This window comes from Anas platyrhynchos, chromosome 4, assembly GCF_047663525.1.
Source record: "Anas platyrhynchos isolate ZD024472 breed Pekin duck chromosome 4, IASCAAS_PekinDuck_T2T, whole genome shotgun sequence".
In the NCBI taxonomy this organism is placed as follows: Eukaryota; Metazoa; Chordata; class Aves; order Anseriformes; family Anatidae; genus Anas; species Anas platyrhynchos.
Genome location: NC_092590.1, coordinates 6,483,515 through 6,503,368, shown reverse-complemented (window position 1 = coordinate 6,503,368; position 19,854 = coordinate 6,483,515). Strand labels below are relative to the sequence as shown.

The following is a 19,854-nucleotide window of genomic DNA, read 5'->3' as shown; positions in this document are numbered from 1 at the left end:
AAGTGTGCTGTGATCCAGCCAACCTGATCGTGGGTGCTCTGCAGGATATAAAATCATATATCTGCAGGATATAAAAACAAATATTTTTTTTTCCTCTCTCCAGAAGGCTTCTTTGATTTCTCTTCTGATAGAAACATTTCCAGGTTTAAAAATTGGCCTTGAGCGCTGTTGTCTGTTAGCAAGGACTGGGCTCCTTTGTGCTGGGCTCTGCGCAGATAAAGGGCTCGGGGGCAGGAGGAGAGGGAGGGCAGGAGGAGAGGAGTGCAGGTGCTGGGTGTGCTGGTAGCACAGGGGATGCAGAGGGGGTGGCTTGGTGACCTGCTCCCAGTTTGCCACCGTCTGCCTCCCCTGAGCTGTGTTTGTGCACTAAAAGTGGTGGAAGGAGGAACACGGCACTGGTAAAATGGCTCCAAAGCAGCCGGCGCAGTTATCGGCCCTGCAGCGAGAGGGGTGTCCCCCTTCCTGCGTTACGCTCGCACCCTCTGCCCCTTCTGTCGGCCCTGGGCGGTGCAGAAGAGGTTCTCTGCTCCTGTTTTTTCACCTTGTTTTAATTTTGAGGTTTCTTGTTTGGCTGTTCACAGTATTCCTGTCACTCGCAAGAAGTCCGAGAGCTCTGCTTGTCCTACCCTGGCTTAGCACTGAATTGCAGTTCCTTCAGGAGACTTGAGGAATTACGAGGTGCCTGTGCTCTTGTCTGGGGCATGGGTGTCTGCAGGAAGAGGGGTTCCTAAATCTTACCTGCTGCCTCTGCTGATGTGCTGTATTCCCAAAGGCTTCGTCCTTCCCTTTGGTTTCTCTACCTGACTCTTTCACTTTCTTTCCCATCTGCGTCCAACTGAACATTGCCTGTTCTACATGTTTTTGTCTTAAACGTAATACTGGTGCAATCTTTTTTTCCCCTGAAGACATGCTCTGTATCCTAGCTTAAATCAGACTTTAAGCCAGTCCTTGAAAGCTAGCAGGTAAGTCAATTATCCTTTTCTGGAGAGGCTCTAAATCAAGTTAGAAAATTGCCGTCTGATGGATGCCAAAGGCACTTGCCTGCCTGCTCCCCCCAGAAGCCATCTCAGCGTTGTAATTGCTTACGTACGGTCCCATAGCATCTAATGATCTCAGCCAGGATTAAATCACGGGAATAATGCCGCATAATGCTGTAAAAAAATAATTAGATAAGGTATGCCTGGGTGACTTTGAAATGTGACTGAGAGGGGAAGTAATGCGGGTATCTTACCTACAAGTGGCTACATTTCTGGGGTGGCACCGAAGGAGTCTCTCAGTGCCACAGGTGGAATATGCTGCCTAGCAGGAACCGTGACACTTGGTCATGGCCCTGGGGCTGCGCAGGGTGCCCTGGGGCTTGTCCTGGATGTGAGCTGGCCCTGCTCATCCCGCTGCCATTAGGGCATTATAAGCCCAACGCATTTTTTCTCCTGTAGCAGGTTAGGAGTTCAGTCCTGCAGGTATCCAAGAGCATTTATTTTAAATGCAAGCGCATGGCTGTCATGTTTTGCTCTGGTGGTGCTGATGGTTTTCTTTGATTTTCTAAAAATGCCCCTAGGTGTTTTGTCAGTGTGTTAGAGAAACTCCTGGCAGCACATACTTGAATAATTTTACAATGGCAAGATACCGCTAGCAGCTTTTTGCTGTGTTCTGAAGGTGCGATGCCAGTTTCTTTGGTAGCAAAACTGGCCTTGGAGGTTGGCCCACGTCCCACCCAGAGCCCCTCCCGCCTGCCTGACCTGAAGCACAAGAAAAATCCCCTCTGTAAATCCCTGCTGCAAATTGCTGAGGTTCAGATGTTGTCACTGTCACTGCTGAACCGAGAGGAGAGGGAGGCAGGAGGATGCTGCAGAGCTCTGCATGCAGTTGCCCAGGCAACTCGCTTGAAGCTCGGTAAGCATGTGCTCGTCCTGCTGCCATCTTACTGCCCCGTGGCGTTTTGAGGGGAAGAAAACAAACACTGCACGGTGATGAGGAGTGGGAGAAAGGTGAAGGGAAGCACAACCCACCCGTGGTACGTGAAAGAAATGGCTGGGCAGGCAGGAGGGCTGCACTCCCAGTGCCGTTTCTGCTGCTGCATCCCGGGTGCTGGCAGTGCTGTGCCGCTGGGGTGCCCGATCCAACACTTAGCCCAATCCAACAGTTTGTGTGAAAGAAAAGACCTGAAAGAAAGTGAGGGGTGGGATGAGTCTGTGTGAAAGGCAGCCCAGCGTGGTGCGATTCCACTCGAGGTCACTCCACCGACACCATGTCTCTCTTTCCTTCAGGCCGGGGCAGAGCTGAACGCTGCCAGGGGAGGGGGCTGCGTCCCCAGCGCTCCCAGCAGCGTCCCGGGTTTTTAGGTGGGGACCCCGCGGAGGGCTGTGACCAGCAGAGGGCAAAGCTGCCACACGCTGCCCTGCTTCACAGTGCCTTGGGCTGTGCCTCACGCCCTAGTCCATCACACGGGGGAAGCTATGCTGGGGGAAAGAAGCCCCCTGGGGCATCCCCTGTGCGCTTGGGGAGCCCCCAGGCTATGGGAGTGCAGCCATTCCTCTCCATCCTGCCCACCGGACCCCTATGAGGGGGACAACTCGGCCTTGGCACGTCAGGCAATGATTTATTTGGGGTTCTGCAGCGAGCAAGGCTGAGTTGTTTTGCCCAGCAGCGAGGACATCGCTTGTCAGTGGCATTGCTCTGCTGTGGTCACCTCCAGAGCAGCTTGCAGGCTGAGTGGAAATGTCAAATGTGTCGCTGTGGCCAAATGCAGGCACGTTTCCACAGTAAGGCAGCTATTAGGTAATTGGAGGTGAGGTAATAGCGAACTAAGAAGCACACGTGACAAAAATCTAGCAAGACTGAATGCTCGTGTCAGTCAAAATTTGAGTGTAGTGATTTTACAAGCAGTGATTAAAAAAACACTCCTCGAGCAGAGGGTACATCTTTGCTGCTCTGAGCTCCTCACAGAAAGCTGAGAGCACAACTGAAATACGGGTGCAGCTTCTTCAGTGTGCCTCCTGCACAGTGTCAAGCTCGCGATGAGGAAGGATGCTGACATGGGGATGGGGCAGGAGGGCAGTCCCTCCCGGTGCCAAATATTTCCTTTAAGCCCTGCCTCATTGTCTCACACAAGGCTGGCAAAGATGATGCCAAGGTGGCTCTGGTACTGTGTGCTGGGATAAAACAGGCCCCTTTTTCCATGGGGTGCCTGCCTCTCGCTCCTGGCCTGCTTGCACAGCTCTGGCACCGAAACCCCAAGCTGGGCCAAGAGCAGGAATGTAGGCCGAGCAGCTTCGAATCACCACCTCAGGATCAGTCCTCTTCGTGCAGGGGCTGGGAAATCACGCCCCGAGCATTGTTTCATCAGATGCTGTCACCATGAGAAAGGCAACAGAAGAATTGAGGGAATTGGCTCGTTATTTACATTTATCCATGTCAGGGCCTTGCCGCAGTCACAGGCAGCACAGTGGCCGTCTTCTGCCTCCCATCCGTGCTGCCACAGGGCATGGCCTGGTTCCCAGGGCTCACTCCCACCTCTGCAGGACACATTGGTGTTTGTCACAGCCACAGAAAACAAATTCAGCCATGGGGCTCTTCTGCACTGTCCCCACGCTCAGGGCTGAACCTCTGGTTTACTGGGGTTGGGAGAGGTGTCCCCACAGCCAGGCAGTGCCCTGGGATGTGGCAGGGAGAGGGGAGCCTCTCGCTGCTGGATTTGTCTCCCAAGGAGTACCTCGGTTGTCCCCGCTGTCCCCAGCAAATCCACGGCTGCAACAGGCCATGCACAGGCACAGGAGTGGGGTATGCCCCCACCTGGGAAAGGCTGGGAGGAAGGGGAGAGGAGGAGTTATTCTGGAAGTAAATGGTAAAATAGATTTGTGAGAAACCAGGAGGGAAAACCTGAAATCCTCATGCTGCAGATGGAGAGTAGCAGCAGGAAAGATGAAGCTAAGTAGGATGAACACTTGGCACAGGGCTCTGGTAGCGAGCTGAAAGGCGTCTCGTGAGCTGTGCTTCACTGCCACAGGGCTTGGTACTGCGCTCCCGCTGCTTTACACTCTGGGCTGACCTCACTGGTGTCCTTGTGGATTTTTCTGGCCCTGTGAGCTCCGACTGAGCCCCATTTCACCTCTCTCTCACCTTTCACTTCCCCTGCATCTTGCCTACGCTTACAGCCGCCTTGTTTCCCACTGACTACCCTAAGCCTCTGACGAATCTTCCTTAAAACCCCTGCTCTGCTGAAATCTTCAAGCCTTGGTCAGTATGGAGAGCGGCTCCTCGAACGTGCTTCTGTACAGGTTTGTAAAGATGCAACATGTACCCAGTGTTCTTTAAATCAGAAATATAACCTTTCCCTGTCTAACAACCCATGTCTGAAGTGCCTTTCTCCCAGTGGGAGCATGCTAAAAGACATGCCATGTGTTACAGAAAACCATGGTCCTCCTAAATCTGCATGAACGTTTTCCAGTCAGTGTTCAACCTGCTGCTCCAAAACACTGACATCCTTCCCTGCTGGGCACCAGGTCACGTTCAGGTAAAGGCCACTGCGCAGAGCCTGTACAGTAGGTGAAAACTGAGAATGAAAGCAATAAAAGCAACACGTTAGCTGATAATGGGAGAATTATTTGCAGGCGTGGCATAATCCCTGTTCAGTAAGCACCAGCTCTGCTGGGTGCCTGCAAGACATGAACCTATTTATCTGCACTTCTGACATGAGGGGCTTTCTTCTGCTTCACTACGCAGCACCTTGGCACCAAGATAGATGCTGTGCAAGTTTCAGTCTAAAGGGTTTTGTCCAGGGTGGGCAAGGAGGAAAGCTGCCACAGGGTCAGCCACGGGGTGCGTGACAGAAATAATGGAGCCCGAGGTGGGGCTAAACCCTGGCACCAGCAAGCCTGAGTGGTTTTCAGATTAATTAGCTGGAGGACAGAAATTTAGCATGGTCCTAATGCAATAGATATCAGAGAATTTCTCAGCTGAATAAGGGGTAACTTTTTAAATGATTATTTTTATTTTTTTTCCTACACTGGTGGGCAGACCGCTGTATACTTTGAAAGGTATTTGGGTGAGGATTTGTGGTAGAGCCCCATGCTTAAATTCACAGGGCTGAGATTTCCCTGGCTGTGTGTGCAGCCAGAGGTGAAGCAAGCTGCGGTGGCTGAGGGCTGGAGCCTGGAGCTGAGCACAATTTACTGCCGGGCTGTAATGGGCTCATCTGAACGCAACAAATTTAATTCGCTTTTCTGAGGCGCCTCCCGTAGCTCCACCAGCTGTTCGGGGTTTGCTGCAGGAGTCACTGGGGGAAAGCGCATTCCCAGAAATTCTCGTCGCTATCAGATCAGACTTTCTGGCTAGAGGGCCCCTTGTGGCCCCGAAATGCCTCAGTGCGGGCGGCATGGGCTGAATCTCTCCCCGTTATGTCCCTGCCAGCCCAAGGGGGGGTTGGCAGCTGAAAGCAGCACGGGGCGTGCTGACAGCCACACCTGAGAGCACCAGCATTCCCCCGACACCCCAAAAACACGGCTTTATCGGCGTATTTCCAGGCTGGGGGCAGAACCGGGGGCTCAGTGGGGTGCCCTGTGCCACCTCAGGAGCCCTGTGGCAATGAGGCGCTGGTTTGAGGGGGGGTGCCGGGTGTCCGTGTGCCCGCGGGGCTGCGAGGCGGGTCCTCCCCGCCGTGTGTGTCGGAGCTGTCCATGATCTCATCGGCAGCCCGGCCTCCTCCTCCTCCTCCTCCTCCTCCTCCATCTCCTCCTCCTCCTCCTCCGCCGGCTGCGGGCACCCCGCCGCGCCGTCCCCCCCCCACCCCCCGGCGGCACCCACCCCTCTCCCTCCCGCATCCCCCGCGGGGCCCGGGCGGGCGGCGAGCCCGGAGCCGCCGGCACCGTCCCCGGCAAGGTCACCCCCGCGGCGGAGGGAGCCCCCCGGGGCATGGTGGCGGCCGCGGGGAGCTGAGGAGAGGCGGGCGCCGGGCGGGAAGGAGCCGCGGGGCGAGAAGATGGCCGCCCCCGCGTCCCCCGCGCCGGGAGGCGGCACCTCGCCCCCCGCCGGCCCGCCGCGCCTTCGCCAGGTGGGTGCGCGGGGCGGGGGGCGAGGGCGGCGGGGAGCGGCCCCCTCCGGCTGCCCCGGGGGCTGGGGGGGAGCTGGGGGCTGCCCCGAGGGGGGACCCCGCAAGGTAATGGCCGCCCCCAGGGGGGAGCCCGGAATGGCCGCCCTGAGGGGGGGACCCCCCGCGGGGGAGGGGGGGGGGGGCGGTGAGGGAGGGCCCCGTTTGTTCTCTGCTGGTGTCTCCCATCAATAAAAATAATAAAAAATAATCGCGAGAAAAAAGCCAAATCGCCCCCCAGACCGCCTCACTGAGGTGCCCTTCGTGGTGCACCCAGAGGCACGAGTAACGCCGCAGTCCGTGCCATGCACCACCCTGCCAGCACCCCCGCTCCGCTCCGACCCCCTGCGAGCAGCTCGCAGCGCTGCTGCATTAATTTACATTTCGGGTGCTGCTGACACCCGCACCCGCCTCGCTGTCCCCCGGGTGCCGGTGGCCGTGCCCCACCAGCACCCAGCCTTGCCTTGGCTGTGGGAGCGTGGGGACGGTGCCTTGGCGGTCGGTTTGCTCTCTCGTGCGAAGGTTGTCGTGCTGTGGTGCTAGGATTAATAAATAAAAAGGTGTTGCAAAAGGAGGATTCCCGGTGAGTAGAGTAGCATGCTACGTATGCATCGAACATAAATCCAAATGTAAATGCCACCCCGTTCTTTTTGTTTCTTCATCGTTCGCTGAGGCGCTGGCAGTGCTGCCCGTGAGGAAGTGCAGGGCTTCGGCGTTCAGACGGGCTTCGGGAAGTTTGGGCGACGATCCCAACTTGTTGGCCCCGTCACACGCTGGAAGCTTGAGCTGGGTACCTTGAGCAAAATGGCTTTGGCATCAGTTTTCAAGACACGGCTGGTCCCGGCTGGAAACACCAGAACAGCCTCTATCCCTCGCCCCCAAGTATTTTGGCACTTGCTCATCCCTCCCCAGCTGGGAACCGGAGGAAAAAAGTGTCCTGATTTTAGCAGCTTGGCATTAGGAGAGAGATAAATGAATAGGGCTCTCTCCTGTCCGCTGGCAAGCTTTCCTCAGGGCAGCCAGCGGTACCAGCAGGAGAGGTGACTAGCGCTGGGTGGCAAAAAGCAGTTGCAGGTAGGGAGCAGAGAAAGGCCTGGCCATGAAGAAGCCCCAGGCACCGGGCAGCCCCATGAAAGCTGCCTTTGCTGGCACATAGGTTTATTCGGTGCGTTTGCTGGACCATGGTATCACGCCAGGCAGTGACCGAGACGCTCGGTGACGGCTCACTTTTTGCCATGATCCCACCCATCTCAAACCCTCTGCTCTCCAGACAGCTCTGGGTCATTACAGCAGGGGAAACACCGGGCTCCCAGTGACCTATTTTGGCAGCGAGAGGTTATCACTGTCAACAGCCATAATTAACAAGCACTCGCCACTCGCTGCTGATGAAGATGAAGGGAAGTGAAGCCCTGCTAGACCAAGCAGCTGCTTTCAGCTGGGTGGTTCCAAATGTGAGGACAGTTGGCTTTATGGGGAAGGCAGTATGGAAATAAGATGTGCAGGGGGACAGCGGCACGCCTTGCATGCGACTTGCAGCCCACAGAAAGCCGGGCCCTCGGAGAGGTGGTCCAGCAGTCGTGGTGTGAGCAGTCAGAAACGAGCGAAGTGGGATGGTTTCTGCTCTCCACTCTAGCAATTTCTAGCATTATGGATTGTCTTTTCATGACATTACTCGTTTTACGCAGAATGAAATGACAATGTGATATCCCAAATTAGTAAGTGGAAATCACCCATGAAAAGATTTGACTTATTCAGCTGCTTTACTGTCCTCCTATGCATTTTGTCCACTGTATATTTAGAATTATTGTTAATTATGTTTAGAAAGAAATCACTCAGCAGTCATGTTTCAGAACTATGGCTGTAACAGGGTCTGGTCTTTAGTTGAATTTGTACTCTTCAATAAGGCAACGTACATAGGACTTATTGGATGACCTTCACAGGAATTTTAAAAGTACATGAATAAATAAACAAAGCCACTCAAGACCAAGGTAAGGAATGCAACACTGGCTAAACCCAATCAATTTTTCTATAAATCATTACCAACTTCCAACTACACCAAACATCTCTTACACCCTCAGGGGGGAAGGGGAGTAGGACTGGGAGACTACAAAACAGAACTGGGGTGAATACAGGTGCTTGAAACCATTGTCCTGACATTATTCTGTCCAGGTGCAGTTGCCAAAACAGTCCCTCAGGAAAACTGAAATCAACAGCATGCTGAATTCCCACTGTCTACCAACAGTTCTTGATGCCACTCCTGTTTTTCAGCTTGATATCAAAAGCCATTGAAGATGTTGTTTGAGCTCAAGTTATATTTGGGCAGTTTCTGCTATGTCTCTCAATCAATTTGAGAGACCTTTGAATCTCACCTTTATGTTAAAGATCCATCTGGGTTTGCTTCCAGAACTGAGGCCATTATTTGCATCTGTGAGCCTGTTTCAGCAGGAGCTTAAACACATGAGTTGTAGCACTTAGATTGTGCTTAAAGTACACCTTGCTGAGTCAAACATTGCAGTCAGATACTACTGAAATGTATCATGTCAAGCTTAGGAACGTCCTGAACAAAAGGAGCAAAGACAGTGTAAATTACATCATTGGAGAGCGCAGTGTTTGGAATAGAATGTATGTTGTTTCTCTCATTAGTCATCACACGAGTTAATTCCATTTTTTTTCTTTCTGGTTGCCAAGGCTTTAATTCTGTTGTCAGAAGAAAATTTAAACACTTATCCTCACGCTAAAAAATACAACCATATTAATAAATACATCGTTTTAAAACCAAGTATAAAGTGTCTTGCATCAGAACACACGGTCTGTAGAAGAAACAAACCAACCAAATTAATTCTGAAGGGGAAGACTGGGATTTTGGGCTGATGTTGTCACTTGGATGTGATTAAATTAACCCTTTTGTGTGTCTCCCCTTGCCCATTTGGCAGACAGGTCCCTTCTTCCAGACTGTGGAAGCTCTTCCAGTGCCTGGACCCCAGAACTGCCACAGACTGCCCTCCTCAGCCACCACAAATGTATCACCAGGGAATCCTATTTGGAGCTAAGATTTTATCTAAGTGTTTCTGTGACTAAAATAAAGCAAACTGGTGTTAAAAAAAAACATACGCACACACACAAAAAAAAACACTTTTACTGTTTTCTGTTTCCTAGGAAATATTTTTAATCAGTTCAAATTGCAAGCTACCTAGCTTGTTGTCAGAAAATATGTATAGTAATAATTCTTCTGTTTATAGGGTAACATAAAACTAAGGTTGTTTAGTGCTTTGGATTTGAGCTGAGTATATATATTGCTAAAGGAAAATAGGCCGACAATACTAGAGCTTGTGAGTACTGAATTAAACAACACGGTATGATTTAGTGAAGAATCCAACACCTTTGCTACAAGAAACAGAAGATCCTCTCGCTAATGCTGTAGATGCCTTGAAGGACTGCATCATGTCCAGTGACTTGGCTGCATTCTAAAGCAGAAAGTGAAAAAATGTGAGGCAGGGATACCCAAATATATTGTATCGTGCAAACAGTTCACCATACAGATATCTTAGAAACAAGAACATGTCAGCAAGAGAAATAAAACCAATGGTAGAGTTGGGCAAGAAGCAGTTTTGCAGTTTTGTGAAGGTTTGGGTTATTCTGCTGCCCCACATCAGGACAAACTTCAACATTTTTTTTTTTTTTTGTGAAATGGAGAGAAGTGCTTTAGAAGTCCATCTGCCTGGACTGTGAGACACTCAGCTGTAAACTCATTTTCTGCCTTGTTTGGCATAAGAGACTGAAACTGGGTTTCCCACTGCAGTAAGTAACCCTCAGACCGTTTTGGGGTCCTATTTCAAAGACCAGATCTCCTGCGGTAGGTGTCCCACCCGTGTTACCTGCCATGGCACCTAGGTACTGCTATCCTGTGTGCCTCTGAATATGAATGCTCATCACTGAGCATTAAGATCACTGATCTTAATGCAGTGTTTGGTATTAAAAGAAAAGGTGAAGGAGTGTCTTTTATTGTGATTTATCTCATCTCAGTCAAAATTACTTATTGTCAAGCAATACATAGCAGTAACATGGTAATTTTCCCAATGCCTTTATTGATCCCCTGAAATCCCTTTATTCCTTATAATTCTCTCTTGGGAAAAGAACTGCCTGTAAAGTAATGCCTGGAAATGGAAGTCCTCTTTCTTCCCATACAAACCCTCTTTTTCCCAAATATGGCTGGATGTATTTGGCGATCCAAAAATGTTCAAAGGATGTAAGCATTCACAGGTGCCAAACTCATCTTGGAGCGAGAACCAAAGAGAAAGGATCCACCATGGTGTTCAGGCAAAGAGTGCTGCTGTGGACGTGGGAGGATGCAGAGCAGAGCTGTCGTTCTGTTTCTCCATGGCAAAATCGTCCTGTACTGCAAATCAGTGAGAGCAATAAATTCGTTTGAATGCTCAAGAGAGGGGAATACGAGATCTTCAGATTTTACCCAGTACCTCGGTACTAGAACTGGGAGAGCCAGATGTGGGTGAGGCTGGTGAAAATAAGAAGTGTGTCTGGCCTCGTGTGCTGTGCCAAACATGACTCTTGGATGCAGCAGCAGCAGCAGAGCATCTCTCTGCTGAAATGACACCGCTTTGCAGCCTGGCGGGTTACCTAAAATCTAACAGATGTGGTCTGATCGGTATGAGGTCTCCACCTAGGGGCTGACAAAAATCTGTTACCGGGAGCATTCCAGTTGGTGTGGGGGACTGCAAGAACTGGTTTTCTTTTTGCTTGCTTTTCTCAAGGAGTTTCTCCCTGCAACTCTCCTGTCCCTTTTTATATTTTGCTCTTGTGAAGGAGAAAAAAACTATCCTTCCTGAAAGCTTGTATGCCACTGCAATGGCAGAGGTGATCTTCTGGACCATTTGTACTACTTGTACTTACATATTACTTGGTGCTGCCTTTTCTAGCCCAGTGCTCTTTACCCCATTCCCCAGGGCTTTCCTGCTGCAGGACATCCTAACAGTGGCATTTGAGGATACCTGAAGCTTCTCTTCCATGGCTAGTTTGAGTTGATGCTCCTACCAGCCCACCCTTGTTGTAGCTTTGCCTTGAATATTATGTCGTTTCCCTTCACCTCTTTGCTGGCGTGGAGCCTAGTTCCATAATGTCAAAAATTAGATTGGTTTGAATTCATCATTATCAAGGATTCTTTGGATTTTAATTTGATTCCAACTTATTTTTAATCTTACCTTCTGCTACTATTAAGGATTAGAAGTCATTTTTTCAAAACCTGAATGACTTGAAAACCAGCGTAGTGAAATGCTTGCTTAGGCATCACGGCACTGAGTAAAGAGAACAGCTACCAAAATGAACATTTTTATTTCTGTGAACTGTAGATGCCATATCGAATGAAAAAATGCGCTAGAAAATGGCTTCTCACTGATTTTAAATGATGAAACATAACGCATAATGAACCTGTTACATAATAGATATAGGCTAATGTAAGAAACCGTAATTATGGTTAGTGCATAAATGACTACATGTGCCTAGATTACATACAAAAATTACTATGCTGCAATGTTATTTAGGTTGCAAAGTCAAACACTCAGTAGTTACAAGCTAATAGAATTAAGGACTGTGCAGTGTTAATTCTGTCCCCTTCCCCGTCTGTCCTTTACACTGATTCAGTCTCTGGAGAACGTGGCTTAAGTGGTCCTAGAAATGGAATTGCAATATATGATAACACACTGTAGGATAACAAACATATTTCCACCACACTGCCATTATTTTTTTTATTTTTTTAACGCCCACAATCAAAAAACAGGAAACGGTAATTTTTGAAAGCTTGCTTCCCAGCCAAACGTGAAGGGAATTTGCAAGCAGAAATTAAAGGTACAGCTCCAGCTCCAGGTTTTCACCCCTTCAAATTTTTCCTGTTACCTAGGGGCTGGGCCTTGGCATATGGTTGGGCGGCGTGAAGATTATCTAATCCCTGAAGGAGAAGAGCGTGTACATAAGGGAGAGGAGTTATTTTTAAATGCTTGCTTTCTGTAGCAGTCAGTTAAGGAATCACAAATGATGATGCTTCGAAAGGGTATGTTGCAATGCATTGCACACAAAGCACATACCAGGGAGGATGGATGGGAAGTACAACCACACTAATTCCTGGCACTGCCTAGAGCTGATGGTGTAGATAAAGGCTAAGAGGGATACTTTCCAAAAGTAAATGTAGCTCAAAGGTTAGCCTGCTGCTTACAGTTCAGCTCAGCATTTATGCTTCAGTCACCTGAACGCAATTGAGTCTTGAGGCAGGCAACAGAGATACTGGAGTTTTTTAAAAAATGCAGCAAACATTCTCCATGATAAAAATCTTCTATGTGCAAAATTACAGCAAATGCTTTATATTTAGTTCTGTGTTCATGACATATGATAGCTGCAAAGTAGAGCCTATGAAATACCATGACTGCAGATTGATTAATTTTAGTCAAAGGAGCACTCTGCAATCCCAAAAATTAGCAGTATTAATAAGTCCTTTTGATCATATAGGAGACTCTGGAGTGAGGGAACTACAATGAATGGTCCCAATTTATGCAGAAACCAAGTACAAAGATTTATCACTGTCATGAAAACCCGTTTAGCCTGAGCTAGCATTTCTAGCTTGCTATAAAGGGAAGAATTAAAGTGTTCAAATCCATTCCTGTTCCAGTCTGGCCTTTTCTTAGTTTATGGAAGAGTGTAGAAGAGTTGAAAAAAGGTAAATTAAGTCCAAGCATAGATTCTGTCAATGAGTATTAAATATATTCACAGCCTAATTTAGTAAATACTGTCAGGTGCTGTGATGTATGTGTAGTATCAGGGGATATCTAAGTCAGGTGGGAAGGAAAATAGGTAAGTTGTTGTTCAAGTATTATGGCTTGCTCCTGGGCATATAAAGATAAAATTGGATGAGTTTGTATTTATTAAATGGACAAAACATCCTGGTGGAGACCCCCCTGAGGTGCCTGGCTGCAGGTCTGCAGGGGCTGGGACACAAAGCTGGAGCACCAGAGCCAAAGGCTGCTTGCTGCTTAGCCCCACTGCAGTTTTTCACTTGATAAGCAAAGCAAGTGAAGCACAACCAGACAGAGACACTGAGAGAGGGCTTCTAGGGCAGGGCACCCCTGGGGGGAGACACCCAGGGGCTGGGAGACCCTGGCTGGATCTGAAGGCTTGCTGGGCAGCCCTTGGTGGCATTTAGGGATGTGAGGAGAGACTAGTGATTGTGCAGGAGAACAGCTAACTGTGAGGAGAATTATCCCTCCTGAAGTCTCAGGGAAAGGATTTCCTTAAACTTATCAGTCTTTTACTGCTTTTTTTGTTGGCGTGGCCCGGTGCCTCAGCCCTCACACCTGCTAGCAGCCTTGTGGGCACACCTGTGGTATGGCTCCAGCCAAGGAGCCTGCTTGAGGGCCATGATAACACAGGCAGCTGGTACTAATTTTGAAGCAGGGCTATTACACTCAGATCCTGTAACTTACCCAGCTGGTCGCTTACTGGGCAGCCACCGAGAAGGTGCTAGAAGCAGCCTGTAGGAGAAGACTTTGAAGAAGTTTGCATTACCTCAGCAGAGCTCTATCATCGCTAAAGGTGAGGCTGTTTTAGGTTTGTTGCTGGTGGACAATCACAGAGGTAGTGGTTTATATTCCTTTCAATGCAACTGCTTAAGGGATGTGTTGGTATTAGAGTTATTCTTTTGATTTCTGAAGTTTCTCTGTGTGCTCGCTTATTTATGCGTATATATCCCATGAGAAGAGGAGAGCGTTTGAGAGAAACTTGGTTTTCTTCTGGAGATTTCCCTCCCTTATAAGATTTGTGTGTGGTGGTTTTACTGGAGGCTGAGGTTTAGCTGTCTGTGTTAGGTTTTGAACGTGAGGGGAGCCCATGGGGGCTCTCCTTGCTGAGGGGGCCGGGAGCCTTCTTGTAGTGCTCCCGCCATTTTGTGGTGAGGGCCTGGCCTGCTCCCTCAGGTTGGGCTGTGCTGGGGCAGGAGTTCAAGCTAATATTTTCTACAGCATGCTCTAGAAAATGCTGTTTCTGCATGCCTTGTGTTTCCAGGAGGATTTGCTCAATAAGCTGGCAATTAAAGATTGAAGGAATAGTGCTGTGTAACAATTACAATGTGGAAGCCAAACAAATGGCCTCCTTGTAAGCCCTTCTGTGCTATGTATGATGTGTCTCATGGAAGCATGACTTGGGGCTCTTAATCTTTGCCTCTCTGTCCCCTACTAAGAGTATTTTTTGTAAAGTAATAGTAGCATTTAGTGTAGAATATCAAAGTCATGGTGAACACATTGTATTTCGGATTTGTTATGAAGTTATTATTGAGAGGCTGCCTTCATGGGGGATTCTGGATTTTATGTTGAAAGGACTTGTGTGGCACTGCCACAGGAACCTCTTCTAGGGTAGTCTCTGAGGCTCTGCCAGTTTCTGGTTGTCTCTGTGTGGGTGTGCCTTGGGGCAGGGGGCTTATACATCTTCCTTGGAGCTGCTGCTATCCACCCTGCCAGCAGCCGTACAGCCTTCCCTGGGCACGGTCAGGCTGCCTTCAGACGGCGTTCCTGCCAGAAACCACAACAGCTCCACTTGACTTGAGTCACCGTTCTGCTATTGTGCCACCTTGTGATACAGCCCTGTACGTGATATCGCTCTATGGCGTGATGAATGAAAAGGCTGGTAATATAGCAACGGGGAAATAATCTTGGTATCTGAGTTTGCTCTAATGCGTCTATCTCAACCTATAGTCGCTGAGATCGTGCTCCTTGAATGGAGAATATGCTCTGCTGGTGATTAGAGTACTCTAGTGTTGGGCCTCCTGTCCATCTGTTGGTACATGCTTCTATTGAGAGAGATCTTTTCTGTGTTTAAAAACAGTAATTGGCAAATGGCTTTTAGTAGCTTCCTAGTTAACCATCAATAAAGGACTGACTGCCTGAGTGGGGAAGACACTTCACTAAACACAAAACACAATATGTTCTGCTCTCATATGTCCTTTTTTTTTTGTGTGTGTTTGTTCCTCCCTCTTCCTTCTCCTTTCTCTTGTTTAAAGGCGTTATTGTCCTTGCTGGGGTGGTGAGTAAGCTGGAAATTTAGAATCAACTCTCTTACCTAGCAGGGTGTAGGCTTCAAGATATAACCACAATATGCACTCTTCAGTTGCATTAAAAAAAAAAGTGAAGGCTGAGGTAGTGGGGAGGAGTTAGAAACTGCTATTCATTACTCTGTAGTATTATGAACATGCAGGGGGGAACAAGTTGTATTAGGAATCCATTGTTGACATGAAGGCTTTTTTTTCTTTCTGAACTACGTAAGTGGGCATCTGGCTGAAGTGGTCTGCTAAGGCTTCTGTCAGAGAGCTTTTGTACTGAAAGCTGCACATCATTCACTGAAAGTGTTAGGAGTAATACCTTATAGAAAATGAGTTAAATGTGCAATGCTGCAGATTTTTCAGAACCAAAAATGAGTTATGAAGTGAAATTTCTCTTTCACTTTAACAAAAAATACTCCTTTTTCTGATCATAATTTTAAAGTAGTATGATTAATGTGCAGTGCTTAATGTCCTGACATTCTTCTGACAATTCACTGCATGTGCAATCTCAGCTAGTGGTTACTAAATCCGCAGTAGACAGGCAACAGCAGCAGTATGTTGGCTTTGCTAATGAGATTATGGCAACCATGTCAGAGTCACACTCTACTCTTCCCCTGCCTCAGAACTCAAAATTAAAACCCTAGGAGCTTTGGGGAATACTGTTTATAAAGGTGCTTCTGGTAAGTTGACTAATAGTATCCTAGAACAATGTTTGTATCTATTTTCTCTTGGTCTGTGAAATAGCTGCTGTTATTACTTATGTGCAAGTGCTCTGCATTTCTAGATTGAATTGAGTTAAAGCTCTAGTCGTGGGGAATCAGCTGTGATATACATGGGGAAAAAAAAAAGACTGCATTGAGCTGTGGGACTGCATAGTACTTACAAGCAGAGACAGCAGATGATTGTGCTGTACATCATAGTTTTTATTTTTTTGGTTGTCTAGTTTTTAAGTTTTTTTTTTTTTTTTTTGCAGAACTGTGTTGCTTCTATAGAGTACTAAGAGTACAATATGTAATGGGGCAGTTACTTGAGACTTGCTATATTAAAGGAATCTTTGTTTATACAACAAGGATTCATTCATTCATCTAAAACCCCTGCAAAGCATTTTGGAAAAGCGTTTGCCTTATTAACTCTTAGTGTTCAGCTCCAGTGATGTGTATAAAATGGCAGCTACAGCAGATCAGACTACTGACCTCCCACTTTCAGGAGTTCTCTTTCAATGCTGTTGATAACCATTGATAACCAAGGCAAACCTCCAGAAGTTATGAGTTCTTGGTTTTAAGGCTTGTGGTTTCTGAAAAGTGGTAAGAAATCTTAACGAGATGCATCCCTTTCTTAATCTAAGCTTTATTTATAAATTGCTTTATTAATTGAGGTACTCTGGCTGTGTTAAGATGATGCCTCCAGGGAGGAGGGATACACAGGGTGACTGTCCTCTTGCAGAGCTCACACATCTCCTGCCCTGGGAGCAGTGGGTTTCTGTGCTGACCTGCTGACGACATAACTACGATTGCCTTTAATATCCTGTTGTCTCCAGATGCCCAGTTAGTTCTGCTGAAATCCTTGCATCAGGCATCATGTTCAGTATTGCTTATTCTAAAGGCCTTGAAGGTCATGACTTGCATATAAGTGGTAGATTTATTTCATAATAGACTAAATGACAAAGCTTTTGATCTCTGTGGTGATTGTTCTTTGCAAAGCAAGTTAAACGTTAACGTGGTGCACGAATGTGTTTGTGTGACTGTCTTGAGAACAATGGCTCTGTGTGGGATGCGTGGCACAAATTGATGTGACAAAGTATCAAGGCATATATGAAAGGCAGTAAAAGGTGTGAGAGGTCTTGACTTAAGCTGTGTGTTGGAAAATGTTTATCTTGTGGGTTGTTACCAAGCATCCGATGGATGGGAATGTGTTTAGAGCATTCAAAGAGGGTGGATTCAACTAATAAAGCTGTGCTGTGAATGATGTTGTTGCTTATATTAGCTCTAATGGTGAAGTATTGTTTTGAGCCTACTTCTGAAAAGATGGAGGGTGTCCAGCATTATTTAGGTAGCTTACACGAGAAGAGTAATTGTTGTGGTTTCATTTTTATTCATTGCTTTTTAAAAGTCCAGCATATGTACCTAACTATATCCTTGCCCTCAGCTGAGGGCAGTTTCCATTTCATAACTCCTGTGCACCCAAACTTCTTGCATTAAAAATGCCTCCCACTCAGCACTCTGCCTTCCCCCAACACACACCTCCAAGAGAAGAAAATGAACTCTGAAGAAACTTTATTTTTTTATGTTTCTTAGTAGTAGCTGGCCTTGAGCTCTCACAACCAAAACTCCTCTGACGAATCTTCTGCGTGCTATTTCATGCGCTGCAGCTCCACGGGTCCTCTGAGACGTTTCTGTTTATTATTTTATCTCTCTAAAAATCTAGCTTTCCCTCCTCCTGCTGCTGTGGAATGGCTGCCAGCACTTGGTCATCTGTGACCCTCAGCTGCTGCTGCTGCTCTCAGGAATGCCGGTTTGCTTCCAGCAGCTGTGGGTGGCTGTGGCCGCGGCTCCCTCTCATGTGTGCCCTGTGTGGACTCATGGCTGGCGCTGGAGCTGGCAGAGAGAGGGGCAGGGCTCTGACATGAGGAGGATCCTCTCGTGACTGTGCAAGGGCTTTCTGGGAACTTGAACTTGCTCTGGCTAGCCGCTGATCTCCTGGCCTCGATTCAAGATGATATTTTAGCTCCTGCCGCGAGCAGCAGCTGGTCGGTGCACAGAAGCCAAAGCCTGTGGGTTTGCCCGGGGCAGCAGACGGGGGCATCACGTGCCACATCTCCCACTCCTGTAGCACTGTAAACTTCAGGGATTTTTAGTTCTAGATCATGTCACTAATAATTTAGTCTTGGATTTCATATAAATAGCTTATTGAACCTGAACCTGGCCTTTAACGAGGCTGTTTATGAGCATTATTTCTGTAGCAGGCAGATTTATACTGGAAGTGCTCTACCTTGAGTTATTGCTGGCCTCACTGCTGCCTTGGTATGTGCTCCGTGCTGTCTGCTGGCTGGCTGGCACTTCGAGGTGGATGTCCCAGCAATTTTAGGACTCTGTGGTATGAATGACATCAGTGCACGCTTGAAACCCTGAAACTAGGGCTGACTCTCCTCTTCCTGGCCTGAGCTTTTCTGACTTGGTCACTCACCAGGGGCCGGGAGCACACATGATTTTCCAGGTGACAATAATTGATGGAAAGATGTCACTGCAGTCCTATTTTTACCCCCTAAGTGAGTGTGTGTTAGCAAAACCCTCTGCAGGCGCCACAGAAAGCAAAATGGGCTGCTCCTGAGGGCTGTAACGTGCTGGAAGTAATGGGAAATAAGCTCTTCCACCTGCCCCTGCTGGGTCAGAACCTGACCTCAGCAAAGTGTAACTCCAATGTGGGAAGCTTTGGAGCAGTCTGTTCGAGTTGCCAGGTGAGGCTTTCTTATGCGTTTCTGTATGTGAGTCTAGGGAGACCTTCAGAGCAGGAGTCCAGATTCCTGCTGCAAGTGCTCGTTGCTTGGTTCACTTTGCAGGAACATGCTCAGCTGCTAGGTGCCTGATCTCACCGCTACAGGGGAAAACTTGTGTTCACCAAACTCTCGCTTTGTGTTATCTGTCACAGTGGGTTGCTTGCTGGAGCAGTAGGCTTGTTTTATACTTTGAACTTCTTGCTTTGTGCTTTTGATTGCAATAAGTAGTAATAAACTGACTACAAGTTAATTACCCATCTTGGAAATTAAGACTCTTGAAATTTCGAGAAGGTCCACAAATTCCTGGAGTAGCCAGCGACTTATTCATGAGCATGGAAGGTTTTTCCATTGCTGTCCAGAATGAGGGTTGGTTTAAAGCAAACAAAAACTAACAGCCTTGATTTCCGGGAGTTCATCTATAGTAATTGAGGTTCTAAGGATGCAAATGGAGAAAAAGAGGCAAGAAAAACAGGATCTTAAGTTTCTGTGACCCCAAAAGTGTAAAGGGGGAAAGTGTTACAGTTCTTACATCGGCAGTTGGGTAAGTAGGTTAGTGATGAACAAGAGGAGCCGAGTACAGACACTTTGAGGTACCTCTGCAAAGCTGCTGTCTTCTCCAGTGGCTGCTAGTTCCCTCTCAGTTTGTTCAGCTCTAAGAAGAAAATCTATATTTAGTAAAGCAAATGTGGATGAAATCTATATAGAAGTATTTTGTCTGACAAGTTTTGGATGCGTTCTTAAGACTTGGTAAGTCGATGTTTGGGCACCATAGGAAATCAATCGATGCTCTATTTCTGTGACATGAAATAGTTTGCTCAGCATGTGCTAATGGGTGATAACCTCTTATCACCCAGACCAGCACTGCTCCTGGCAGCTAATTTATTTGTTCCTGGTCTTGGCACCTGTGCCTGAACTCTGCTATCGCATAGCGTAGGCTAATGGCCTTCACCTCGCCAGGTCTCTGACCTTGCTCGTAGCATCTTCTGGAGGGCTCTGCGAGATTACTGCACCTGGCAGGCTGGGGAGTCCTTGGGGTGGGGAAGGAGGTGTCTGTCTCTTAGCGTGTGCTTCTGATGGGGTCCTTGGGTTCTTTGGGTTGCCTGGGTACGGTGGCACATCCCACCAGGCAGCCCAGAGTGCTGTGTGGTGCTTTTTCCCCCACATTTCCCCCATTCAGCACTCTGT

The 19,854-nt window shown here is 48.0% G+C and overlaps 1 protein-coding gene across 1 annotated transcript in view; it reads left to right on the top strand.

Annotated features, from left to right (window-relative positions):
* Positions 1-5,781: 5,781 nt before the first annotated feature.
* The window catches only part of ANK2 (ankyrin 2), a 332,755-nt gene continuing 318,682 nt past the window's right edge, over positions 5,782-19,854 (top strand). The window contains exon 1 of the mRNA XM_072036850.1: positions 5,782-6,049. Coding sequence (XP_071892951.1) covers positions 5,978-6,049 — 72 coding nt within the window. The 5' untranslated portion in view covers positions 5,782-5,977. The remainder of the gene's footprint in view (positions 6,050-19,854) is intronic.